This window comes from Oncorhynchus nerka, linkage group LG5, assembly GCF_034236695.1.
Source record: "Oncorhynchus nerka isolate Pitt River linkage group LG5, Oner_Uvic_2.0, whole genome shotgun sequence".
Lineage (NCBI taxonomy): Eukaryota > Metazoa > Chordata > Actinopteri > Salmoniformes > Salmonidae > Oncorhynchus > Oncorhynchus nerka.
This window is the reverse complement of record NC_088400.1, coordinates 24,455,324-24,482,870: the sequence shown is the minus strand read 5'-3', so window position 1 is coordinate 24,482,870 and position 27,547 is coordinate 24,455,324. Positions and strand designations below refer to the sequence as shown.

At 42.6% G+C, this 27,547-nt stretch overlaps 2 protein-coding genes across 5 annotated transcripts; one reads left to right on the top strand and one right to left on the bottom strand.

Annotated features, from left to right (window-relative positions):
• Nucleotides 1-1,708: 1,708 nt before the first annotated feature.
• LOC115119808 (C-terminal-binding protein 1) lies at nucleotides 1,709-20,680 on the bottom strand. 4 transcript variants are annotated; one of them, XM_029648688.2, is made up of 10 exons: nucleotides 20,614-20,679; nucleotides 16,849-16,880; nucleotides 10,338-10,492; nucleotides 6,693-6,837; nucleotides 4,596-4,802; nucleotides 3,831-4,045; nucleotides 3,519-3,649; nucleotides 3,286-3,413; nucleotides 3,029-3,143; nucleotides 1,709-2,891 (listed from the first exon to the last, which is right to left on the bottom strand). In XM_029648688.2, the coding sequence occupies exons 3-10, from the start codon at nucleotides 10,473-10,475 to the stop codon at nucleotides 2,705-2,707; spliced, it is 1,266 nt and encodes a 421-aa protein (XP_029504548.1). In that variant the 5' UTR covers nucleotides 10,476-10,492; nucleotides 16,849-16,880; nucleotides 20,614-20,679; the 3' UTR covers nucleotides 1,709-2,704. The 4 variants fall into 4 exon arrangements, with proteins under 4 accessions (XP_029504548.1, XP_064874559.1, XP_029504547.1 ...); XM_065018487.1 differs by lacking the exon at nucleotides 16,849-16,880 and having other exon boundaries at nucleotides 20,614-20,680; XM_029648687.2 differs by lacking the exons at nucleotides 16,849-16,880; nucleotides 20,614-20,679 and adding an exon at nucleotides 16,362-16,536.
• On the top strand, nucleotides 19,287-27,547 carry LOC115119809 (E3 ubiquitin-protein transferase MAEA). The gene is made up of 9 exons (XM_029648689.2): nucleotides 19,287-19,392; nucleotides 23,878-24,060; nucleotides 24,358-24,561; nucleotides 24,749-24,871; nucleotides 24,964-25,040; nucleotides 25,152-25,260; nucleotides 25,372-25,505; nucleotides 25,780-25,975; nucleotides 26,064-27,547. The coding sequence occupies exons 1-9, from the start codon at nucleotides 19,318-19,320 to the stop codon at nucleotides 26,157-26,159; spliced, it is 1,197 nt and encodes a 398-aa protein (XP_029504549.1). The 5' UTR covers nucleotides 19,287-19,317; the 3' UTR covers nucleotides 26,160-27,547.

Sequence of the window (27,547 nt, the reverse complement as noted above, 5' to 3'; positions counted from 1 at the left end):
TGAAGGCTGGGCCTACCACGCAGGCAGCGTCCCAGTCACCGCTGAACTCATCTGTGAAGGCTGGGCCTACCACGCAGGCAGCGAACACATCCATATGTTACAAGGACCATATAAATAACAAATTGTGATTTAAGTGTTGAGAGGAGCCAAATGTTTGTTGGACGGCTTGACATTAAAGAGGAAGAACGTCAAGGTAGGAAACCAATCAAGCCTGGACTCCATCTGCTTTTAATGCTCTGAGTGAAACATCTTCCAGCTGCTCTTCAGCCTTTTCCAGGGATTGTAATTTAGAGTGAAAAAAACACACAGCTCTTTCCGTTGTCCATGCCAGCAGCCCAACCCAAGTCTGTTGGGGGAGGGGGGGAATAATATAACTGGCATAATATAACTGGGGATAATATAACTAGATAATATAATTAAGTATCAAAAGTAAATGTAATTCCTAAAATATATTTAATTATCAAAAGTAAAAGTATAAATAATTTCAAATTCCTTATATTAAGCAAAGCAGACAGCACCATTTTCTTGTTTTTGTTAATTTACGGATAGCCAGGGGCACTCCAACATTTAGACATAATTTACAAATGAAGCATTTATGTTTAGTGAGTCCGCTAGATCAGAGGCAGAAGGGATGACCAGAGATGCTCTCTTGATAAGTGTGTGAATTGGACCCTTGTCCTATCCTGCTAAGCATTCAAAATGTAGCGAGTACTTTTGAGTGTCACGGAAAATGTATGAAGTAAAAAGTACATTATTTTCTTTAGGAATGTAGTGAAGTAAAAGTAAAAGTTTTCAAAAATATTAATAGTAAAGTATAGATTACAAAAAAAACGACTTAAGTAACAATACTTTAAAGTACTACTTAAGTACTTTACACCACTGCAAGTCGCAAGAATCTGTACACAATTCCTGGAAGCTGAAAATGTCTCAGTTCTTCCATGGCCTGCATACTGCATACCAGACATGTCACCCATTGAGCAAGTTTGGGATGCTCTGGATCAACATGTACAACAGCTTGTTCCAGTTCCGGTCAATATCCAGCAACTTCGCACAGCCATTGAAGAGGAGTGGGACAACATTCCACAGACCACAACCAACAGCCTGATCAACTCTATGCCAAGGAGCTGTGGCGTGCCGCAACGAGGCAAATGGTGGTCACACCCCTACTTTTTTTTATGGTGTCTGTGACCAACAGATGCATATCTGTATTCCCAGTCATGTGAAATCAATAGATTAGCACCTAATGAATGTATTTTAAATTGACTGATTTCCAGATATGAACTATAACTCAGTAGTCTTTGAAATTGTTGCGTTTCTATTTTTGTTCAATATAATTCAGTGCATATCTTTCTACGATCCAACAGATAGACATGGAATTAATCAAGATCAGAGGTGTTCATGCAACATGGCTTTTTAAACAAGATGAATATGATTTTATTTCTCTATCCTTGAGAGCAAATATGTTTTTTGAAAATCATAAGAATAATCCAGTGGAAATTCAGACAGTTACAATGGCCTTGAACCTTGCATCTATTGTCCCATCTAGTGGAGGTATTTGGTAATGCATCCATTTTCCTCCTATTTGAAAAAGCCTGTCATATCTCATTTTAGTAATCTAATCACACTGTATAGGAGAGCCTAGAAGCCTGGCACACAAGACTAATCATATCAGAACTTGGACAGGATGCCAACGGACAAAGACATCAAATTTGACCTTTCAACAGGGACTTTTATTTATTTTTAAAATAATTCATACAAATGCATACAGTCACAAACATCTCTTTTTGGATATTGATTAACCAAAAATAATGATATTTTGTAATATATAGTATGTATACTGTATATTGCTAACCTACTACTTCACCAGAAGAGAGGCAATGTATGTCTGCTACTAATTGTGCAGCTGGGAGCTGCTTCTCTTCTCAGACACGTTACAATCAAGTCACACTGACACAGGCAAGCAGTACGTCAGGTATGCACAAGACAGGGGGGTCTTCTCTCCCAAAATGCACAGTTTTAACATTTATACAGAGGCTGAAGACTACAGAACAACATGCCCCTTAAACTGAAAGAACAAATGGAACTTAAAGTATTTTTGCTAATATAGAGCAGAGGCAGGCGGGTAGAAAAACAAAGCACTATGTGGTGTAGAAGAAAAAGAACTAGGGAAACTCCATTTCCTGAGAACCTGTGCAAAAGCTGCCTCTTTTGGGGCTTGTTGGGAAACATATAAAACAAATATTCTATTGTCTTTTTAAAATCGGTTGGTTAGTTTTCACCCTTGTTTTTCTTTTAGACTGCACTACAAATAATTGTTTTCATATTTCTAAAAACTGTACACAAACAGTTACAATCATGTTATAATCAACTACTTCTGCTTTAACAAGAACCCATAGGACACAAACAGACATTCGCCCACGTTACTTGGACAAACTATAGTCTAAACAGTAGGATTGGATTTAAAGGATATTTTTCTCTTTTCGAATCCACAATATTATTCTGGTTTTTTTTCTACACAAAAAAAAGTTTCAAAAAGACGACCGACTCCACTATAGTTGGACCAGATGAACTGTAATGGACCTCTGTGAGTCTGTCTGTTTCATGGCAGCTGTTTAGAACCCATGATGCTTCAGTTCCATTCCTCTTTGGGGTGATGAAGACCAGGAGAGTTCTATGGTTGGACAGAGAGCTCTGTGGGGCGGGGCTACAACTGGTCGTTGGGGTGCTGATCCCTGTCCAACTCTGATTTGCCTGGCTGGCCCGGCGAGGGGGCGCGAGGGGGGTGGGCGGCGCTGGACAGGCTGTGTGTGATGGGCACGGCACTGGGAACGATCCCCTCTACAGGCGGAGGGAGCCCCCCAGAGGCCAAACTCACAACACCAGGAGGGTATCTGGGAGGAGAGGATGCCCAGAAAATGAGTCACCAGCATCAACAAATAACACCCAACATTTTATTTTGGCCTGTGGCAAAATATGCATACAGTGCCTGTATCTACATGTTATTCTGTACCAACAGTGGATATATTACCTGTATGCACCATTGACCTCAGGGTGACTGACAGCAGGGGTCATACTGGCCCAGTGACTAGTCTGGCTTAGGAACTCTTTATTCACACAGTTCTTCAGGCTGTCTGGAATACGACCTGGAAGCAGGAAACAGTCACTAATGAAGCACAATGTGCTTATTGGGGATTTGTTATTGTGACTTTGCTGTTGTTTATTAGTGAGAGGGGAGCCTGACAAGAATCCACCCGAGAATACCCATGCTTAGTGTAATGGTGTTACCTGAAATGGCTCGGCGGATCTCCCTGGCTGCCTCCTCTCTCATCTCAATAGAAGCCTGTTCACTGTACCAGGCAGCGTGGGGAGTACAGATGAGGTTCGGAGCATCTTTCAGAGGGCCCTGGTTGAAACTGAGACAGAAGGAACATGGGAATTTATTGTTAACATCACTTCAACACAGTATCATATAAATATCAGTAGAATGAAGACAGTAGAAGAATTTAAAGTTAGCTCACCCGAAGGGCTCTGTCTCGTGGACGTCCAGGGCCGCTCCTCGGATCCTCCCCTCTTTCAGGGCCTGTGCCAGGGCTTTCTCCTCCACCAGCCCCCCTCGGGCCGTGTTAACCAGGAACGCACCCTGGCGCATCTACAACACACCATATAAAATATGTAGACCGTGCAGAACACAACTGCAAAGGGCATGCTACATTGGTCTTCTTAGTAGATTTAAATCCCCCAGTGCAGTGACATGGATCCAGTAGGCTTCTGTGTGTGAGTGTCTATATATTTCTGTCTGTGTACGTGCATGTGTGTGTCACGGCCCCGACCTGTTTGATGGTAAAGTCGTTGATGAGGTGGTGGTTGTGCTCGTTGAGGCTGCAGTGGAGGGTGACACAGTCACTGTGGAAGAGCAGGTCCTGGAGGGTGTTGACGCGCTGCAGGCCCAGGGCTCGCTCCACCCCGTCAGACAGGTACGGGTCGTAGAATATCACATTAAACCCAAAGGCTTTGGCTCTCAGTGCTACAGCCTGGCCAACACGACCTGAGGACAGACAACAACATGGACATTTGAGTAATACCCAGACAAGTAAATAGTTACAGCAAAGAGATACAATAAAGATGAATTCCTTACACATTCACTATGCCTGTTTTGTAACACATCACAGCTCAAAATGGTATACAGAAAAGCCATCGAACTCTACTAAACAAGCCCATATTTAAAGAACCAATTTCCTATTCATTATACCGACCATGTTATCTTCAGCTAACAGCCATTTGGGCAGTGTAATACAATGTACAGGGTCAAGATCTTAATTTGAGCCAGTTTACTACAGCAGGAAAATAATCCTGCAGCAACAAGAAATGTGAATTATTATGTGGATTATAATTAATGGAAATGTTTGTAGGGGTTGATACATTTTTTGTAAGGGAAAATCAAGTCTGAAATGTCAACATGGAAAGCCTTTTTAAACCTCAAATACACTTCAAGTTTTAAATGTCCTGCATTGGAAGAAAAATATCCTGCAACAGGGTGATCAAATGAAGATCCTACATCTATAATATAACATTGTACTGTAATATCTCACACTAACCGAGGCCAATGATGCCAAGTGTCTCCCCACGGATCCGCGCCGCCCCAGACGCCACCTCCCTGATCTGCTCCACGCTCTGGACCCGGGTGCCCTCGCGCAGCGCCTGGTGGAGCCACGTGGTCCGTCTGTACAGGTTAAGGATGTGACACAGTGTAGAGTCCGCTGTCTCCTCCACCGATGCTGCTGGCATGTTACACACTGCTATCCCTATTGGAGGACAGGACGAATGTAAATAGCTACAGTACCAGTCAAAAGTTACAACACACATACTCATTCAAGTCTTTTCCTTTATTTTTACTAGTTTCTACACAGTAGAATAATAGTGAAGACATCAAAACTATGTAATAACACATATGGAATCATGTAGTAACCCAAAAAGTTTTTAAACAAATCAAAATATATTTATTTTATAAAGGGATTATAAAGAGCCACCCTTTGCCTTGATGACAGCTTTGCACTCTTGGCATTCTCTCAACCAGCAACACCTGGAATGCTTTTCCAACAGTCTTAAAGGAGTTCCCACATATGCTGAACACTTGTTGGCTGCTTTTCCTTCACTCTGCGGTCCAACTCCTCCCAAACGATCTCAATTGGGTTGAGGTCGGGTGATTGAGGAAGCCAAGTCATCTGATGCAGCACTCCATCACGGTAAATAGCCCTTACACAGCCTGGAGGTGTGTTTTGGGTCTGATAGTGGGACTAAGAGCAAACCAGACGGGATGGCGTATCGCTGCAGAATGCTCTTGTAGCCATGCTGGTTAAGTGTGCCTTGAATTCATTCTAAACAAATCAGACAGTGTCACCAGCAAAGCACCATCACACCTCCTCCTCCATGCTTCACGGTGGGAACCACACATGCAGAGATCATCCGTTCACCTACTCTGCGTCTCACAAAGACACGGGGGTTGGAAACAAAAATCTCAAATTTGGACTCATCAGACCAAAAGGACACATTTCCACTGGTTTAATGTCCATTGCTCGTGTTTCTTGGTCCAAGCAAGTCTTCTTCTTATTGATGTCCTTTAGTAGTTGTTTCTTTTCAGTAATTCAACCATGAAGGCCTGATTCACGCAGTCTCCTCTGAGCAGTTAATGTTGAGATGTGTCTGTTACTTGAACTCTGTGAAGCATTTATTTGGGCTGCAATTTCTGAGGCTGGTAGCTAATGAACTTATTACGTAACTCTGGGTCTTCCTGTCCTGTGGCGGTCCTCATGAGAGCCAGTTTCATCATAGCGCTTGATGGTTTTTGCAACTGCACTTGAAGCAACTTTCAAAGTACTTGAAATTTTCCGGATTTACTGATCTTCATGCTGTTTCTCATTGCTTATTTGAGCTGTTCTTGCCATAATCTTCTGTATACCACCACTACCTTGTCACAACACAACTGATTGGCTCAAACGCATTAAGAAGGATAGAAATGACACAAATGCACTTTTAAAAAGGCACACCTGTTAACTGAAATCCATTCCAGGTGACTACCTCATGAAGCTGGGTGAGAGAATGCCAAGCATTTGCAAAGCTGTCATCAAGGCAGCTTCAATCTGTTTTGGTTACTACATGATTTCATGTGTTATTTCATAGTTTTGATGTCTTCACTATTATTCTACAATGTAGAAACTACTAAAAATAAAGAAAAACCCTTGAATGAGTATGTGTGTCCAAACTTTTGACTGGTACTGTATCAACAAAAAATGTATTATGCAGATCTGAGCAATTGCACTTTGTTTAAATGCATCCATGACTGGAAAGCCATTTAAAATATCATAGGTCATCTTCATGGATGTTTTTGAAAAGCCGCCAGGAGCAGACGATCGACTTTTATAGAAAATTAGTCGTGTTATTTCATAGTTTTGATGTCTTCACTATTATTCTACAATGTAGAAACTAATAAAAATGAAGAAAAACCCTTGAATGAGTATGTGTCCAAACTTTTGACTGGTACTTTTTATTATGCAGATCTGAGCAATTGCACTTTATTTAAATGGAATATCATAACTTGCAGAAAATAATAGAAGATTTCACCAAGTGATCAGTTCACAGCCTGTACGTCTTTAGGTGGACATCCATAGTTGAGAGAGAGCACAGCAGGATCTCACCTAAATCTCCAGCCGACTTGATATCGATGTTGTCGAAGCCGCTGCCTATGCGGACAATGATCCGCAGTGCCTTGAATTTGTCAAGGTCCTCCCTCATTAGTGTGATGGTGTGGTACACCAGAGCTCCTACTGCCTCGTTCAGTACCTGCCAACACAACGCTCTCAGGTTTAGTACATCAGAGCTCCTACAGCCTTGTTCAGTAGCTGCCAACACAACGCTATGAGGTTTAGTACGTCAGAGCTCCTACAGCCTCGTTCAGTACCTGCCAACACAACGCTCTCAGGTTTAGTACGTCAGAGCTCCTACAGCCTCGTTCAGTACCTGCCAACACAACGCTCTCAGGTTTAGTACGTCAGAGCTCCTACAGCCTCGTTCAGTACCTGCCAACAAAACGCTATGAGGTTTAGTACATCAGAGCTCCTACAGCCTCGTTCAGTACCTGCTAACACAACACTATGAGGTTTAGTACATCAGAGCTCCTACAGCCTCGTTCAGTACCTGCCAACACAACGCTCTCAGGTTTAGTACATCAGAGCTCCTACAGCCTCGTTCAGTACCTGCCAACACAACGCTTACAGGTTTAGTACATCAGAGCTCATACAGCCTCGTTCAGTACCTGCCAACACAACGCTATGAGGTTTAGTACATCAGAGCTCCTACAGCCTCGTTCAGTACCTGCCAACAAAACGCTATGAGGTTTAGTACATCAGACCTCCTACAGCCTCGTTCAGTACCTGCCAACACAACGCTATGAGGTCTAGTACATCAGAGCTCCTACAGCCTCGTTCAGTACCTGCCAACACAACGCTATGAGGTTTAGTACATCAGAGCTCCTACAGCCTCGTTCAGTACCTGCCAACACAACGCTATGAGGTTTAGTACATCAGAGCTCATACAGCCTCGTTCAGTACCTGCCAACACAACGCTCTCAGGTTTTAGTACGTCAGAGCTCCTACAGCCTCGTTCAGTACCTGCCAACACAACACTATGAGGTTTAGTACATCAGAGCTCCTACAGCCTCGTTCAGTACCTGCCAACACAACGCTCTCAGGTTTAGTACATCAGAGCTCCTACAGCCTCGTTCAGTACCTGCCAACACAACGCTCTCAGGTTTAGTACGTCAGAGCTCCTACAGCCTCGTTCAGTACCTGCCAACAAAACGCTATGAGGTTTAGTACATCAGACCTCCTACAGCCTCGTTCAGTACCTGCTAACACAACGCTCTCAGGTTTAGTACATCAGAGCTCATACAGCCTCGTTCAGTACCTGCCAACACAACGCTCTCAGGTTTAGTACATCAGAGCTCCTACAGCCTCGTTCAGTACCTGCCAACAAAACGCTATGAGGTTTAGTACATCAGACCTCCTAAAGCCTCGTTCAGTACCTGCCAACACAACGCTATGAGGTTTAGTACATCAGAGCTCCTACAGCCTCGTTCAGTACCTGCTAACACAACGCTCTCAGGTTTAGTACATCAGAGCTCCTACAGCCTCGTTCAGTACCTGCTAACACAACACTATGAGGTTTAATACATCAGAGCTCCTACAGCCTCGTTCAGTACCTGCCAACACAACGCTCTCAGGTTTAGTACATCAGAGCTCCTACAGCCTCGTTCAGTACCTGCCAACACAACGCTCTCAGGTTTAGTACGTCAGAGCTCCTACAGCCTCGTTCAGTACCTGCCAACACAACGCTCTCAGGTTTAGTACGTCAGAGCTCCTACAGCCTCGTTCAGTACCTGCCAACACAACGCTATGAGGTTTAGTACGTCAGAGCTCCTACAGCCTCGTTCAGTACCTGCCAACAAAACGCTATGAGGTTTAGTACATCAGAGATCCTACAGCCTCGTTCAGTACCTGCTAACACAACGCTCTCAGGTATAGTACATCAGAGCTCATACAGCCTCGTTCAGTACCTGCCAACACAACGCTATGAGGTTTAGTACGTCAGAGCTCCTACAGCCTCGTTCAGTACCTGCCAACACAACGCTATGAGGTTTAGTACGTCAGAGCTCCTACAGCCTCGTTCAGTACCTGCCAACAAAACGCTATGAGGTTTAGTACATCAGAGATCCTACAGCCTCGTTCAGTACCTGCTAACACAACGCTCTCAGGTATAGTACATCAGAGCTCATACAGCCTCGTTCAGTACCTGCTAACACAACGCTCACAGGTTTAGTACATCAGAGCTCATACAGCCTCGTTCAGTACCTGCCAACAAAACGCTATGAGGTTTAGTACATCAGAGCTCCTACAGCCTCGTTCAGTACCTGCTAACACAACGCTCTCAGGTATAGTACATCAGAGCTCATACAGCCTCGTTCAGTACCTGCTAACACAACGCTCACAGGGTTAGTACATCAGAGCTCCTACAGCCTCGTTCAGTACCTGCTAACACAACGCTCACAGGGTTAGTACATCAGAGGACCGTTATACAGCACCCTTCAATAAGAGAAATAGAACTAAAGTCATGTGTCATCCGAATGCATAGCAATTCATTAACCATAGCGGTGTTGTTGTTCCATAGGCCCTGACAGGCCCTACTATTATTTGACCATGCTGGTCATTTATGAACATCTTGGCCATGTTCTGTTATAATATCCACCCGGAACAGCCAGAAGAGGACTGGCCACCCCTCATAGCCTGGTTCCTCTCTAGGTTTCTTCCTAGGTTTTGGCCTTCCTAGGGAGTTTCCAGGCCACCGTGCTTGTACACCTGCATTGCTTGCCGTTTGGGGATTTAGGCTGGTTTTCTGTACAGCACTTTGATATATCAGCTGATGTAAGAAGGGCTATATAAATAAATTTGACTTGATTTGACATGGGCTCTCCATTGGGCTCTTGTAGTGGTAGCCCATCTATTCTCACCACGTTTGATGTTCCATTTCATGATCAGCCCAACTGCAGCTAGCACCATACGCTCTGCCACTTCTCCCTTTATACACTGTGTAAAGCCACCATGTAGCTCAATTAAACTGAAAGGGGATATTTTAATTAGGCAAGGAGCTGGGTGGTTATGGGCCTGTGAAAGGGAATGAGGAGAGAATGTGGGTGCCATCTGTTTCTGCAGGGCCAGGGAGAGCTCAAAGATTCAGCCTGCCATACATTCAGAACCAGAGCAGGAGAAAACACACACTGGGAATCAGTACTACAGGAAGTATAGATGGACAGTTTTCCTCTGATGTTTAATTTTGCTTTGTTGCACTGTGGGAAAAACACTGGATATAATCAAGTCTTATTATATTACTATTATGTTTCACCTTTATTTATCTAGGCAAGTCAATTAAGAACAATTTCTTATTTACAAATGGCCGCCTACCAAAAGGCAACATAAATTCAAATAAAAAAGATCAAGTCTATTGTACTGTTCTGTTAATTAGGAAGATTAAATTTATTTTAACTGAAAAATGTTTACTTGTCAGGCTTATTTCTGTCATTGTAAATGAGTTGTTTATGTCATTGTTTTTAGGACATTGTTGATTACGGTGTTTGAACAAACTTGTTTAACAGCACAGGGTCTTGCATATAATATGGGAAACAAATACTGTTTTTAGGCCAGGGTGTCTTTTTTAAGTCCAATTAACTTGAAACTGGTAGCATGTAAATGAGGCTGAGCAGACAGATAACATGTAGAGCATGGCAGGACCTTCTCATGGATCTCCTGGGTGGACTGGGCATCACAGAAGGCCACAGTGGCCACGTCTTTCAGGATGGGCATCTCTATGGTGCAGTCACGCCCGTCCAGCAGGGCCACCAGGGGCCGGGGGTGCATGGGCCCATTCATAATTGGGGGCCGGATGCCTGTAGACAGAGAGGATGGGTAAACAAACTATATTTGACATCATAGTCTACTGTAAAGGACCGCTCACAGACAGCAAGTCTGGAAAGAGGTATGTCTACAGTATGGGTTGTGATATGACATGGCAGTGTGGGAAAATTGCAGCTGTGTTTATGACCTTGCTTACTATTTTCCACCTAAAACCACAACAAATCCAGTAGTCAGTTGTTATGTTTTTCTATTTTACCTTTATTTAACCAGGTAGGCTAGTTGAGAACAAGTTCTCATTTGCAACTGCGACCTGGCCAAGATAAAGCATAGCAGTGTGAACAGACAACACAGAGTTACAATGTTACAATGTTAATGATTCACATGCGAGTAAACAAAAATCCCAAAAGGGGTCTCATACTTTATTTGGTTTCAGAATTATTTCCGGTTTTTAATAAGTCAATATTGCATCCATGACTGGAAAGCCATTTAAAATGTCATAGGTCATCTTCATGCATGATTTTGAAAAGCAGCTAGGAGCAGACGATCGCCTTTCATAGAAAATTAGTCACTAAATGAGAAACACCCCCTGACGGTGCAATTCATCAAATTAGCCATTCAAACTATGGTGAGAGTGGTAACTAAACTTTACATGACATTTAACCAACTGCCATGCTCGTATCAACTATAAAATTACTAAACCACTTCAGTGTGAAACCAATATAAAAGAGCAACTGTGTGGGTCAATTGCACTACGGTTCACACACAGAATAATGCAACAGGAAATCCTCTGTGCATCAAATTGTTAGAATGTCACATTTTCTACACTGATGCTACTCATTGTCCCAAATAATCTGTGTTTTAACTGTACATCCACTTGTTTTGGAAGATAACAGTAACAAGGGGACTTGTTACTCTCCTACACAATTCAGTCTTCTGGATTAACACGGGTGTTAGTCCCAATATGAGCACCAGTTCTACATGGTATTCCACCTGCTCTAATGAGGGATTCATGTGAACACATCAACGGGGAGAAATAGATCCCCATCATCACTTCACTGACACATTTACAGACTCCGTTCTAACTGGAAGGAAATATCTTTCATTCCATTGGAGGATATGACCTTGTGAGAATCAGGAGGAACGACCCTTGGTTCCAATATTCTAAACAGTGTCTCTCGTGGACCTAAGGGTTATCCCTCCTTCGTCTGCTACAGTGAACTGTCATCTATGCTCATACAGTCAAAGCTACTTCCTGAAAATAAGGTCAGCACCTCAGAAAGCCCCAGTTGTGTTCTACAAGGATATCAGAGCTGTCCTCTAACATGCACATGTGAAATGTTTCAAACATAGCTCTATTTTATTTATTAGACTATTGTTTTAGTGAGCATGCCAGGAATCAACCCATTGGATTTCAATACAGCATAATAAAATCTATATTTGCATTCATATTAAATGTAGCATTGTAACTGTAACCACCATAGGGAGAGGGAAAATAGTGCACCTGTGAGCAGCTCGAGCTGTGTGATTTATGATCAGAGCCAATCTGGCACAAACATGGCGTGACCGTCTCTACCCACTGTTGTTCCCACAGGAGATCTCCCTCCCAGATGAGCCAGGGGAGTGTAGACACACCCCTCTCCTTCAGCTCACTCCCTCATCAGCTACCAGTACACACACACACACACGCACGCACACCTGCTCATACACCGATGCGCACGTGTGCGTACACACACACAGGCAAACTCTATCACACAAGCACTCTCTCACGTACACAGATCACTAAGCCCCGTCTGGTTGGTCTACAACACATTTTTCAGTCATGTTCTTCAAAGATGACAAAAATGCCTCCCCCCCCTCCCAAAAAAAGCAAAAACAATGCATGTTTCATCACCACTATCATGACAATCCATGGCCATAATGATATGTGAGCTTTGTATTGTGGTAATTCGGCCAATTTGAGCACCCCAGGGGTGAATTGGTGTGTCAATTTTAATGAGATAAGACACGATCCTTTGATCACAGAATCAAAGACCCCTACGAGCTCAGACATGAATAATCATACAAAGATCAATCATGAAGATCAAACAATACCTCCAATGTAGACAATATGCTGCTGTTGTGAATACAAGTAAACAAAATGTCCAAGTAACAGACACCAGTATGAAAACATGGAAGTATTCACAATAGCAGCATCAGTACTAAGCACCTACAAAGCTGTTTTCTGTACTTCCTGAACCTGAAGTATTCCCCTAGTAGACTGTTCTAGAATCAAAGTTTCTTTCTCCCCTGAAAGGAGAATGAGTAAGCAAGTCAAGGCCGGAACTGGAAATACCGTTCCCCACTGCACAATGAATAGGAAATATGTGCTGTGTGTGTCCTTGCCTCACATTTTTAGAGGGAAATAGTACTGTCCTTCATCCCACAGGAGGCTAATCGTTCCCTGGATCAACACAGAAAGGCTCTAACCCCTCACACACATCTCCTCTGACCAGGTCCAAAACAGCTAAACAGAAACATATTCGGGAGTGGAAAGCAAGTTATTACAGCGTTGTAAGTGGCTGAATGGGAGAGATGAAAGATAATGGAGAGAGAAAGAGAGAGAGAGGGGAGGAGGGAAGGAAGAGGGGGAGGGGAAGGTAGAATACTGTACAGCACACTGAACACACAGATCTGTGTCCACACCACACAACGCAATCACAGTTAACATTTGGTCCCATGCACAAAAGGAAAGGTAAATGTTTACCTAAAGGCATGCCTTTGTTCAGCAAATGCGAGCTTCCCATCTTTTCCCCCAAAAAAGGACATTCACTTCAGCAAGACATCATAAATCCACAGCATATGGCGGATACTTGAATGTTCTTCTTCCTTTCCCCCCTCAGTGACAAACATACATATGCTCCCCCTTTTTTAACTTCCCTTATGCTCCCTCACTCTCCCTTCCTTCCTCACTTTCTATTTCGACTACCGCTCTCTGTCACACGCGCGTGCACACAGAATGCAAGTGTCACTGCATTTATGGGAGTGGGAGATCGAGAGAGAGAGAAAGCAGCCGCGTGAGTGAGGTGGCTGAAAGAAAATGAGAAAAGAAATGGGGTGGAGCTAAGGCCACACGAAATGTATCTTTTGTTTTTTTGTAAGTCGCTCTGGATAAGAGCGTCTGCTAAATGACTTAAATGTAAATGTAAATGATTTCAGAAAGAAGGCCAAATGTAAAGTGTTATGCAATAACAGAAGATAGGCTATAGGCAACAGAAGAAAAACAAACGCCCTAAAATAAAACGTATCACATTTTAAGTTACACATGATAACTTTGCTGAGTTTCAGTTTACAGTGATTGGTGTACATTTGCTGCATATCAACACAAAGATGTGTAATAACATAATAATAACATGATTGACTTGTTTGTCTTTAAGATTTAAAACAAGCATTATAAAACCTACACATCTTTAATTATCAATTGTGATTACATATTTGAAATATGTTACCATATGGTTCCTTAGTAAATATGATTAAAACCATATATATCTTGACTCACTGTTAATGACTCTACTGTGTGTACAGTACATGGTGTACCTAATGTGTCATTGTAATTCATGCTCCTGAGATAGTCAGTAACTACATGTGATAAACACAAAAACCTCTTATTTAAATGACAGCTCCAGTGTGTCACCGGTGATTATCCAGAGCCACAAAAGTCTGAGTCTTTATGGTAAAAATAATGAGGTAAATACTTTTGGATTTTTGAAAAAAAACACAAGGTTAATTTGATAGCACATTCTATTATCAAACTAATACTGTGTCCCAAGGCTCTCTATGCTGGTTCACACCCTGGCCAGTGATAGTTCTTATGTTGCCATTTTTAAAGAGCTATTCACATGGCCACTGCAAAGCAAGTATTTTTTTCTGCACAACTTCTTACAAGCGAATGCTGGAAGGTAAACAGATCTCCACTTGTGCTTGAGTGGAAAAAGTGGGAGACTTTTGTTTTGCGACTTCATTCCAGCAGATCTAGCACAGCATGTACTCTAACATGTGTCCCATCCAGGCTACATCGCTGTATCATAGGGATAGATAACTCATTTGAGCTGAATTCCAATATGCCAGAAATGCTTCATACGCACAAATAGCTTGTTTCTCTCAAAAGGTTGTGCACAGATTTGTTTACATCCCTGTCAGTAAGCATTTCTCATTTGCCAAGATAATCCATCCACCTGACAGGTGTGGCATATCAAGAAGCTGAATAAACAGGATGATCATTACACAGTTGCAACTTGTGCTGGGGACAATAAAAAGGCCACTCTAAAATGGGCAGTTGTGTCACACAACACAATGCCACAGATGTCTCAAGTTTAGAGGGACTGCAGGAATGTCCACCAGAGCTGTTGCCAGTAATTGAATGTTAATTTCTCTACCATATGCCGCCTCCAACGTTGTTTTAGAGAATTTGGCAGTAGGTCCTATGGGCCTCACAAACGCAGAGCCCATGTAACCATGCCAGCCCAGGACCTCCACCTCCGGCTTCTTCAGTTGCAGGATCGTCTGATACCAGCCACCCTGATGAAACTGATGGGTTTGCTGATGAAACTATAGGTTTGCACAACCAGTCTCTGGGAAGCTCTTCTTCGTGCTCGCCGTATGGTATCTGGGACCAACAGATGCATATCTGTATTCCCAGTCATGTGAAAAATGTACTAATTTCCTCATATGAACTGTAACTCAGTAAAGTCTTTGTAATTGTTGTGTTTCTATTTTAGTTCAGTGTACGGGCATGTTGGCACATTGCATCTGCCAATTAAAAAGCCCCAGATACAAATATTCCTTTGTGGATCATTTAGCAAAGTAACATCTAAACACGAGCAGAGCTGGGAGAGAATGGAACAACAACTGACTATAAACACAGAGTGTGATACAATCTGGAACCGCCACATAACACATGAAACAGTGACTCATTGAACACGGAACACAGGAAACACAAATATCTTGAATGACAATATGGCATCCACTGTTATATCACAGAACTGTACATGAAATAAGACATGCAGTAGAGGGGAGAGAAGAAGATGTGAAGGGTAAAGAGAGAAGGACAGAGGAAAGGAGGGGAGAGGAAGATGCCCCAGAGAAAGATTACGCTGTCTGAGCCAATGGACTGAGCACAGACTGCAGCCATCTCCTCAGCACTCACTGCAGCGTAGCTAATGGTTCTGCTCCTTCACATCGGATTCCACCAACAACCAGAGAGATGCACAGGCCAAACAAAGCACTGGCCACATTTAGTGTGATGACTGACAGCAAGTCTAATGTCGTCTTTTAAGTTGCAACGGACCTATGTGAATGTTATACTGTAAATAGCAGATGCTGGTTATATTTGTGGAACTAGCCAAATGTATAATTGGATTGGTTATGCTTTTCTGAGAGAGAGAGTCAATAAAGCCCTTTGAATTGGGGGGGGGTCCAACAAACCTTTCTTTTCGATTAGGAGAATTTAAAGGTGTGTGGAAAATCAGAAACCTGTGGTGTAGGACTCAGTGTTGATTGCTTCAAAATTATTTGCTCCTTGTTCTTGAAAAAGCACAGGCGTATCAGTGTAAAATGCACTACTGACTCCTAGTAATAACACCGATAAATCTCCCACACACACACACATTATCTCTCAGTAAAGAGGGCTGGGAATGGCATCACAATACAGTTCACAGTATTAGACCACTGATAAACACACAAAAACACCATACTACAGTATCTACAACTTCTCATCTCCATACTTCCCCCCTATGCCCCTCCCCTCTCCGTGCCCCTCAGCATACTCCCCCTCGCTGAGTGAACACAACGCTGCCCTGTATCCTGACCTAGTGACCTACACACGGATACAAAGGAACCACAACATGGGGGTGGACGATCACAAACCTTGCATCACCCTCTTCTGTGTCTCAAATCCAGACTGTGCTTGAGCTTGCTAAAACATGCGGCAGAGCATTGGCCAATCATAGGCGCTATGTGACAGCCAATCAAGGTTGACTGCCTCTGGATAGTAGCCAATCACAATATGGCTCATTACTCAACTAGACAGGCTTGGGGAGGGCTCCTACAGGAAAATAAATCTGAGCATGCAGTGGAGAGAGGGGGAGGGGGAAAGAGAAAAGGGAGAGGGTGTATGGGGAACAAGAGTCAGTAATGGCTGAGTGAAATATTTTTCAAATGGCACGTTGGATCAGACAATAGAACCTTTTGCAGAAAGGAATTCTTCATGTTTTATGCATATTCAAAATATAGATCATATACATAAAGAGGTGGTCTACTGTTAATTCTTATATCTTTAGACATTGACAGTGCACCGCTTAAAGTAATGTGTATCTCTGTAGATTTGCCATTGAAACCAATTACATATACTTACATGTTCAGGTAGATTTGGTCTTCTTTTTAGCTCTGGAAAATAAATAATTTCTGATCATCAGCATCTGTTGCCATTGTCATGTGATTGTATCACTGTGAAAGAATGGCATAGTGAAAACAAACTGAGTCTGAGTGGATTGTGATCATCATTGATAATAGGTTCTGAGAAGGACAGCTTGGAAAAATTGTCAAAAACTTCAGCCACCCAAGCCATAGACTGTTCCCTCTGCTCCCGCATGGCAAGCGGTACCAGTGCACCAAGTCTGCAACCAACAGGACCCTATACAGTTTCTACCCCCAAGCCATAAGACTAAATAGCTAATCAAATGGCCACTCTGGACTACCTGCATTGACCCTTTTTTACACTAACTTTCATGCACATACACTACATTGGACTCTACCCACACATACTTACAGTGCATTCAGAAAGTATACAGACCACTTGACTTTTTCCACATTTTGTTATGTTACAGCCTTATTCTAAAATTCGTTGTTTCTTCCCCCTTCATCAATCTACACACAAGACCCCATAATGACAACGAAAAAATAGTTACTTTTTTGGGGGGGCAAATGTATAAAAAAAAGAAAAAGAACTGAAATATTGCATTTACATACATTTTCAGACCCTTTACTCAGTACTTTGTTGAAGCACCTTCGGCAGCGATTACAGCCTGGAGTCTTCCTGGGTATGACGCTACAAGCTTGGCACACCTGTATTTGGGGGGTTTCTCCCATTCTTCTCTGCAGATCCTCTCTCAAACTCTGTCAGGTTGGATAGGGAGCGGCGCTGCACAGCTATTTTCAGGTCTCTCCAGATAAGTTCGATCGGGTTCAAGTCCGGGCTCTGTCTGGGCCACTCAAGGACATTCAGACACTTCTCCCCAAAGCCACTTCTGCATTGTCTTGGCTGTGTGCTTAAGGTCGTTGTCCTGTTGGAAGGTGAACCTTCACCCCAGCCTGAGGTCCTGAAGGCACTGGAGCAGGTTTTCATCAAGGATCTTGCTCTACTTTGCTCCATTCATCTTTCCCTCAAACCTGACTAGTCTCTCAGTTCCTGCCACTGAAAAACATTCCCACAGCATGATGCTGCCACCACCATGCTTCACCATAGGGATGGTGCCAGGTTTCCTCCAGACATGACGCTTGGCATTCAGGCCAAAGAGTTCAGTCTTGATTTCATCAAACCAGAGAATTTTGCTTCTCGTGGTCTGAAAGTCCTCTAGGTGCCTTTTGGCAAACTCCAAGCAAGCCTTTTACTGGGGAGTGGCTTTCATCTGGCCACTCTACCATAAAGGCCTGATTGGTGGTGCTGCAGAGATGGTTGTCCTTCTGGAATGTTCTCCCATCTCCACAGAGGAACTCTGGAGCTCTGTCAGAGTGACCATTGGTTATTTTGTGTGTTTTTTTTAACCTTTTTTAAACCTTTATTTAACTAGGCAAGTCAGTTAAGAACAAATTCTTATTTTCAATGACGGCCTAGGAACAGTGGGTTAACTGCCTGTTCAGGGTCACCTCCCTGACCAAGGCCTTTCTCCCCCGATTGCTCGGTTTGGCTGTGCGTACAGCTCTAGGAAGAGTCTTGGTGGTTCCAAACTTAATCTGTTTTGTACCCTTCCCCTAATCTGTGGCTCCACACAATCCTGTCTCGGTGTTCTACGGACAATTTATTAAACCTCATGGCTTGTTTTTTTCTCTGACATGCACTGTCAACTGTGGGACCTTATATAGACTGGTGTGAGACTTTCCAAATCATGTCCAATCAATTGAATTTACCACAGATGGACTACAATCAAGTTGTAGAAACATCTCAAGGATGATCAACGGAAACAGGATGCACCTGAGCTCAATTTCGAGTCTCATAGCAAAGAGTCTGAATACTTATGTAAATAAGGTATTTCTGTTTTTTATTTTTAACTCTGCATTGTTGGAAAAGGACCTGTAAGTAAACATTTCACTGTTAGTCTACACCTGTTGTTTACAAAGAATTTAAACTTTAGACAAATAACATTTGAGCTTCAGGTCATGACTTACAGGTCATGTAAAGTCCATTATTCAATAAAAAGATGTGACTTCACTTACTTAATAGATCTTGAGCAACTTTAAAGGCATTTTTAAATGACCATTTAACATCAAGATATCTTACAGATTGTACCTACTAGGCTTGTGTTTTGTCAACAGTGTCATTCCTGTATGCCACCAACAGCTAGCTCTCTCACCTTTCGCTGACTTCTGTTGTTCGTAAAACCCCTGCCGCATGTACAACCATGTATTCGAAAATAAGTTTTAAAAAAGAAGCTTGCTTGGGCCCAGTTTCATTAAACAGACTTTTTTGGATAGTATCACCCTCTATCAGACATTTTTCTACACACTATCCCCCCCAAATATTATTACTGACGACACCAGCACACTAGATGGCTGTAGTGAGCATACGTATTTTTTGCACTGCAAGTAAAATCCTAGAAATTCACAAATGAAGATGGCGGTGCAAGAGACAGCTGCCCAACTATCCATGGCGCTGAAGGTTCAAGAGTATCCCACTTTGAAGGTTTGAAATGGTTTATTTGAATGAAAATCAAGACTAACCGATCGTGATGGAGGCATGAGTTTAAGATTTGACAAACTAGGCGCTAATTCCTATCATTTGGCTGGCCATTAGCTATAAAGCTAACTAACGTTAACGACGTCAGGCAGGGGCAAGTAGGTTCAAAACAACGGGGCAAATGTTAGATCGAGGTTATGAAAAGACTTGGTCAGATACAACATCCCAATCCAGTAGTTGATTGTCAATTATCGAGAAGATTGGTGGTTATTCGCAAACGTGGTTAGTTAAAAATATACACATTTGCCACGTATCTTATGCTAGCTAGCCAGCTGATACTTGTCGTGTCGGCTAGCTAGCTTTAGCTGATTCTCTGTCCATATTCCGTGGCGTGTGAAGTCAGCAATTCATCACACTGCACGTGATAACGTTAACATTACTTGGAATTGGATGGCCAGCTCGTGTGTGAATACGTTTCATCTGTCACTGACGTAGATTTGAAAGCTAACACATTTCTAGCTTAGATCAATTTAACTAGTTATTCACGTTTGTTTCCAAATTCACCATAGCTAGCTGTTAGCTAGTATTGTGTCCCCATGAAATCAACATGCCATGACAAGGATGGTTCCTCACCAGCTCTGTGAAGTACAGCGTCACAAAAATATTCAAGTTAGTCGCAAATCCAAAGCGGCATGAATGCTAGTCAGTTGATCGTTTAGAAAACGGTATAATTGTGGTATTTACGGTCAGTTGACTAGTTCGTAGTTATTGCTAATGTTTTTTTAAAGCTAGCTAACAAGCGCAGTGTCCTCAAATTACTACCTCGACAATATGGCTGAGAAGATTCGAGTTTGCGGCAATATCACACTGCGACACTTATTGTTATGTGGCTGCTGCTAGACGGCTGTATGTTTGCTTTCTTAGTCGCCATTTTATCTGAATAGTCGTTTAATTACATTGGGATTGTAAGAGTACTTGTACACCATTTGAGTGGTTGTTACGTTAATTCGCATAATAGGACTGTGATGATTGATATTATCAGAGCTGAGGCCTTAGTAGCTTTGGGACACACTGTCTGGAGTCTGTGTACTGGTTGGATCCCCTGAGTTGTGAATCATTCTGGTGGGTGGCAACGGAAAATAACCCTTCCACAATATAACCTGTTTAACCAAATAAACATTTCCTTTCAACAAAAGTATTTGTATAATCTCTTGGAACTCTACTTACCAGGTGAAATTTGACCTTTGCTATGAAATAAACGTCTGAATCCAACTTTTGTCCGACCCACGCCAGATTTAGCTTTAGGAAGTCTCGCGTGAAGTGCGTGGTCTAATGGCAGCCTTCTAACTCAACGGGAATATGGTGCTGTAATGAAAAAAGTTGGATTCAGACTTTTATTTAATAGCGAGGGACATATTTCACTTTACATCTGGTAAATAGAGGTCCCAGAGATTACAAATGCTTTTGTTGAAAGGAAATGCTTCTTTAGTGAAGCCGGCTATATTGTGGTAGGGTTATTTTTCATTGCCAGCCACCAGAACAATGTACAACTCAGGGAGTCCAACCAATATAGACTCCAGATGTCCCAAAACTAAGGCTGGTTGGAATCTGTTATACATTAAGAACACCTTCCTAATATTGCATATCAGAACACCCTCAATTCGTCGGCGAATGGACTCTACAAGGTGTCAAGAGTTCCACAGGGATGCTGGTCCATGTTGACTTGGCTGGATGTCCTTTGGTTGGTGAACCATTCTTGATAAACACAGGAAACAGTTGAGTGGATTTAACAAGTGACATCAATAAGGGATCATACACTATATTACCAGAAGTATGTGGACACCTGCTTGTCGAACATCATTCTAAAACCACCATGGGCATTAATATGGAATTGGTCCCCCCTTTTCGGCTATAACAGCCTCCACTCTTCTGGGAAGGCTTTCCACTAGATGTTGGAACATTGCTGCGGGGACTTGCTTCCATTCAGCCACAAAGTATTAGTGAGATCGGGCACTGATGTTGGGCGATTAGGCCTGGCTCGCTGTCGGCGTACCAATTCATCCCAAAGGTGTTCGATGGGTATTTGACTGATCTTGACAAACCATTTCTGTATGGACCTCGCTTTGTGCACAGGGGTATTGTCATGCTGAAAAAGGAAAGGGCCTTCCCCAAACTGTTGCCACAAAGTTGGAATCACAGAATTATCTAAAATGTAAATGTATGCTGTAGCATTAAGATTTCCCTTCACTGAAACTAAGGGGCCTGACCCGAACCATGAAAAACAGCCCCAGACCTTTACAGTTGGCACTATTAGGGCTGTGGAGGTCACACAACTTCATCAGCCGATGATTGTCAAGAAAATAACTGTCGGTCTCACGGTAATTGACCGTTAATTAACATGAACACATTTAGCATCTCCTGGCTTCCACACACGGCCTACAAGCCATTTTAAAAGTCTAATAAATCCATGTAATATAGCCTACACCTTCATAATAAATCCATTATTTATTTTAGACAGGTCTAAAGACGCATGATATGAAGAAAATTTAGTCTAATTCAGAAGAAACGGATAGCATACTCTCTGCGGGCTGGATTGCTGCGTTGTGCCCTTCTCCCTGAGTGTGCTGCACAATCCGACGCGTCTCTCACTCGCATGGCTTTCAGTCATGTGATCAGGTCTTTATCACAGGCTACAAGTGAAGACCGAAACATCAGGGGCGCAACTGCGTGTGTCCTTATCCAATTCAGAGGTGCACATTGAAGATATTGGAAGAACTGTCCACATTTACTTTATCAGCCAACAAGATGAGTAGGCCTAACAAACAGCAAAAGCACTAGCCTATGTCAATCTACTATCCTACATAGTACTAAAGTCGACCTATTCTGTGCAAGAAATAAATATTCCGAACATAGGGTTAGGCTATTTCTTCACATGGTAGTAAGCGCAAATATTCCATTAGCGGAAAACACCATTATCAAAAGTGACCGCAAATACATTTATGCATGTAATGCTTTTATTATAAAGGTGCATTTTTAATGGTGAAAATGATATTTCCCAAATTTGAAACTCACGCGCTGCTTATATATGCCAGTTAGGCAATACACCCCTTGTAAAGCAGGTTAATGTGCTTCATTTTAAGAAGTTATTTGGCCACTTTAGTTATGATACAAACCTTATTAAAACATGAGGTGTGCGATTATGATTCGAACAAGTTGCAAAAAAAGGCATTGTTCCTTATGCTGGGCATCATTCACAAGTGATAATATATAGTTCACAAGTGATAGGCTAATATTGTCACCCATTAGACTATTCTTGATTTAATCTTGTCTTTACATATACTAAATAATATATGTGTGACATTTGTTATGATTTCGAATGAACCCTTATTATTCACCTGTATCGAAACGGGCAGCGGGGAACAAAATACATGTCATCTATGCACTTAAATAGAGACTGGAGGATGCCTTTCCCCGTGGTTTATTTTCATGCCAGCGAAGTAGGCTATACTCCTGTTGTAAATATAAGCAATGTTCTTAATATAAGGAAAGTTGAGAAATAATATTAGCGGCCATCACTCTGTTTTCTCCCGCAATTGCATAGCTTATAGAAATGTTGCGCAAAAGCGTTTTGATTCGATTTTCGAATACATTTGCATTGATGACGGGGTGATTAGAGGGACAATAGAGTGCTGAGTACCAGGCCGTTAGCAAGTTTGGTAGGCTACTAATGACCAGCAGCATCAGAGCTTGGAGAAGCCTAATTACCGTGACTAAATGGTCATGTGGAATTTAACTGCCCTCATGACTCGTGACCGCCAGTGTGGCTGTAATACGGTCAACGCAACAGCCCTAGGCACTATGCATTTGGGCAGGTAGCTTTCTCCTGGCATCCGCCAAACTCAGATTTGTATGTCGGACTGCCAGATGGTGAAGTGTTATTCATCACTCCAGAGAACACGTTTCCACTGCTCCAGAGTCCAATGGCGGCAAGCTTTACACCACTCCAGCTGATTCTTGGCATTGCGCATGGTGATCTTAGGCTTGTGTGCGGCTGCTCGGCCATGGAAACCCATTTATAACAGTACTTACAGTTGACCGGGGCAGCTCTAGCAGGGCAGGAATTTGATGAACTGACTTGTTTGAAAGGTGGTATCGTATGACTCTGCCACGTTGAATGTATGTCTGAAGATTGCATGGCTGTGTGCTCGACATTATACACCTGTCAGCAACGGGTGTGGCTGAGATAGCCGAATCCACTAATTTGAAGGGATGTACACATACTTCTGTATATATATAGTGTAGTTCTCATCTGGTCAGTCTGTCAAGGAAAAAGCAGATGTTCAAAATGTTTTGTACACTCAACTAGAGGTTATGATCTCAGCAAGTTATGGATCAAATATTTGGAAACTTCAGCCAAATAATGAACCCTAAATGGTCAGAATGGATGACTGAAACCACCTCATGTAGCTTTTGCATTGATCATATGTACAGGTACCATATGAAACTCTGAACAAGCGCTTCAGAGCTGCACAGAAGAACATTGACCGGGAGACTAGTCACGTAACCATGGTGGTGGCAGAGCTGGAGAAGACTCTCAGCAGTTTCCCAGTGGTGGATTCTGTGGTGTCCCTTCTGGATGGGGTGGTGGAGAAGCTCAGTGCCCTGAAGAGGAAGGTAGGTTCAAACAGTTGCCCTCTGAACAGTTAGCATTGAAATGTTGCTGTGCAGAGATTTTTTAAAATTTATTTACAGTATTCCTCGATCAACCACAGATAGCTTAGCTACCAATATTTCAGCCAGCTTCACGTTTGCAAATGTCTTAAGCACTTGTTAAATCTTGTACATGTTAATTGAGCGATTTCAAAAACAATGATTTCTCAACATAAGTTAATCAAAGCAGTAAAATGAAGAGGATCCAGCAGAGCTCAAGTACTACATGCAGTAAGTATAGAACATGTGAATATTGGATAGGCTGCTGAGTCCATCCAGGCGGAGGATGAGAGTGCTAAACTGTGTAAGCGGAGGATTGAACACCTGAAGGAACACAGCAGCGACCAGCCAGTGGGCGTCAATGTCTGGAAGAAGAAACGAATGGACCGCATGATGGTAGAACACTTGCTGCGGTGTGGCTATTACAACACAGCGGTCAAACTGGCACGGCAAAGTGGCATTGAGGTGCGTCCCAGTTCTCTTTGTCAATATGCATACAAGATTACGTGGATACAACTTATAGTTTCTTATCCTTCACAGTAAAAGACTTTGGTAGTATCTCCAATGGCTGCTAGTATTGTAATTGTTTAGAGAACTACATTTTCTGTGCTGTCTCTATTTCACATGACCCCTCTTTCTCCCTGTCCTTCAGGACCTGGTCAACATTGAGATGTTCCTCACAGCCAAAGAGGTGGAGGAGTCGCTAGAGCGACAGGAAACCGCCACCTGTTTGGCCTGGTGTCATGACAACAAATCACGCCTCCGCAAGATGAAGGTAAGGCATGAGATTATGCCATGTCTGTTAGTAGATAATGATGTCTCGTACATTATATGTACATATTAACTCATTGATGCTTCTCCTTCCAGAGTTGTTTGGAGTTTAGTCTGCGAATCCAGGAATTTATCGAGCTCATCCGACAGAACAAGCGCATGGACGCCGTCAGGTAGGAAACCGTTTCTACTGACATTGCATATCCTGTAATAAAATGTTTAGGTTAACATTGAGACATATTCAAAGTTCAAATGAGAACAATCGTGATACATGTTTTTCACAGACATGCGCGGAAGCACTTCAGCCAAGCAGAGGGGGGTCAGCTGGACGAGGTGCGGCAGGTGATGGGTATGCTGGCGTTCCCCTCAGACACCCATATCTCCCCTTATAAGGTAATACCATAGTAATGCCCTAGCCTGTAGTGTGCATATTCCTGTGTGTATGTCAAATAGTGTAGGCCTGTCATCAGGTCTGATCGTCTCTTTGTCCGTCAACCCTCGCAGGATCTCCTGGACCCTGCCCGCTGGAAAATGCTGATCCAACAGTTCAGATATGACAACTACAGATTACATCAGCTGGGCAACAACTCTGTGTTTACCATCACACTCCAGGCTGGCCTGTCTGCTATCAAAACTCCGTATCTTTTCTGGTCACCGCTCTGTGCTCCTTAGTTTAGCTGTTTCAACCAGTAACATGTGGTGCTCTGTCATCTGCTTGTTTTGGCGATGCACATTGTCTCCTTTTGGTTGTGATGGCCAGGTCTCTCTATAATTACTTATCTAAAACTGCACACCAAATTCAAGGTCTTCAAAATATTTGGCTCAATGTGTTCTGCCAAAGACCTCCAGCTGTTTAGTACTGGAATGTAAAGTGAAAGATAATGTTTAAGCCCTTAACCTTTCTGCATCCAGTCAGTGTTATAAGGAGGATGGCACCTCTAAAAACCCGGACTGCCCCGTGTGCAGCAAGTCCCTGAACAAACTGGCCCAGCCCCTGCCCATGGCACACTGTGCCAACTCCCGTCTGGTGTGCAAAATCTCTGGGGAGGTGATGAATGAGAACAACCCACCCATGATGCTGCCCAACGGCTATGTTTACGGATACAACGTGAGTCTCTACATCCCACACATTTCATCTTTACAATGGCAATGGAGTAATTGTTATTATTCATGTTAATCATTTCTCCTTCCTCTAGTCTCTTCTATCCATTCGTCAAGATGACAAGGTGATCTGCCCCAGAACCAAAGAAGTCTTCAGCTTCTCCCAAGCTGAGAAGGTGTACATCATGTGATGTGATGGATACACCTTGACTATGGCCAGCGGGTCCAGTCTGAGTGCAGTGGATCCCCCAGCAGAACCTCTAGCCCCTGCCCCAATGGCAATGCTCCACCATGTGACTGAGCCGAAATCACCCCACAGCCCACCTACCGACCTCTCGACCTGCCCAAACTGCCTCTCACTATGGAGAATAGTCCCAAATCACCTTGGGCAGATTTGTGAAATTAGACTAATTAACAAACTTTTGTTTTTAAAGTGTTAATGTTTTGACTTTTATTTTAACCTTGAGTCCAACCGGTAGTGTGGCATGTTAAAACTCTGTATTGCTCCAATATCATAACAGGAGCTTCTGCCCTTTACCTTAGTTAAACCAGACTTACTTCAGATTTACAGGCTGACCACATTGGTGTTTGCGTCATAATGGCACTAATTTCATGATGCGCACAAGTTACATCATTTCTATGTAGCCATGTTGGGGGGGAATAAATAGAAATACTTTGAAATTGGTCATCTTGTGTTTGTCCCCCTGTGAAATCTGTGATTGCAGATCTGGGACGATACACTCCATCTTGTAAATACTAGAGAATTGATCATTTGTGTATAGATTGAGGTCTCTCAAAATGTTAATGAGAAACATTTTAGGAACTCCATAGACCTTCCACTGATCAGGTGTGAACAAGCTCACTGTTGTTGCTTCAGGTACTTCATGGCAACCTTGTACACTGACCTAAAGTATACTCTGTACACTTTTGAGGAGCATAGTGGATTTGTGTCTTGCAAGGGAACATGCCAGGTCTTCTCACCACCTGAAGAAGACTTGACAAATGGTCCAACATAGAGCTTACAAAATACTTATCTTTTCCAGTGTTTTGTAATAACCAGTGGTCTTCCTAGTTTGTGTGTGTGAAGATTGGAGATGCATAATCATTTCCGCACCCACAAATGGATGGGTTAACTCATCACTTTTTATATTGATTTAGTTATACAACTCTGATATAGTCAATCCAAAATACTCAATTATTCTATCTTTAGTTTCATATTTTTCAATGATGAACATTGTGCATTGTAATTAAAGAGGATAATTATAATTTTTTTTGCTCTTCATTTTTTATGATCTAGTGCTGATTTTTAAGACATTTTGTATGACTAACACAAATTGCTGCAGATTTCACAAGGGGCTACAGTTGGTCCAAATTGTTCCTTGAGATTACAGAGGGTAATCTTACCATATGTTTCAGTACCTACCATCTATCCCACCTTTTTTTCATCTTGGCTGGTTGCTTCTGAACTGTTTAGTATTGTTATTGTGGAGAGACCGTTTAGAAACTGAGCATGCATGTTTATATTGGTAGGATAGATTGATTGTTCAAAAACGATTGCTGATAAAAGAACTCAAATTGG

Coding starts and splice junctions, on each gene's coding strand:
- LOC115119808 (XM_029648686.2), bottom strand. CDS start 13,243: ATGGGAAGCTCGCATTTGCTGAACAAAGGCATGCCTTTAG. Junction 3,650..3,830: donor ACGACTTTACCATCAAACAG/GTCGGGGCCGTG, acceptor GGTGTGTTGTAG/ATGCGCCAGGGTGCGTTCCT. Junction 3,414..3,518: donor CACGAGACAGAGCCCTTCGG/GTGAGCTAACTT, acceptor CTTCTGTCTCAG/TTTCAACCAGGGCCCTCTGA.
- LOC115119809 (XM_029648689.2), top strand. CDS start 19,318: ATGAAGATGGCGGTGCAAGAGACAGCTGCCCAACTATCCATGGCGCTG. Junction 24,562..24,748: donor CACGGCAAAGTGGCATTGAG/GTGCGTCCCAGT, acceptor CCTGTCCTTCAG/GACCTGGTCAACATTGAGAT. Junction 25,261..25,371: donor CCCATATCTCCCCTTATAAG/GTAATACCATAG, acceptor CAACCCTCGCAG/GATCTCCTGGACCCTGCCCG.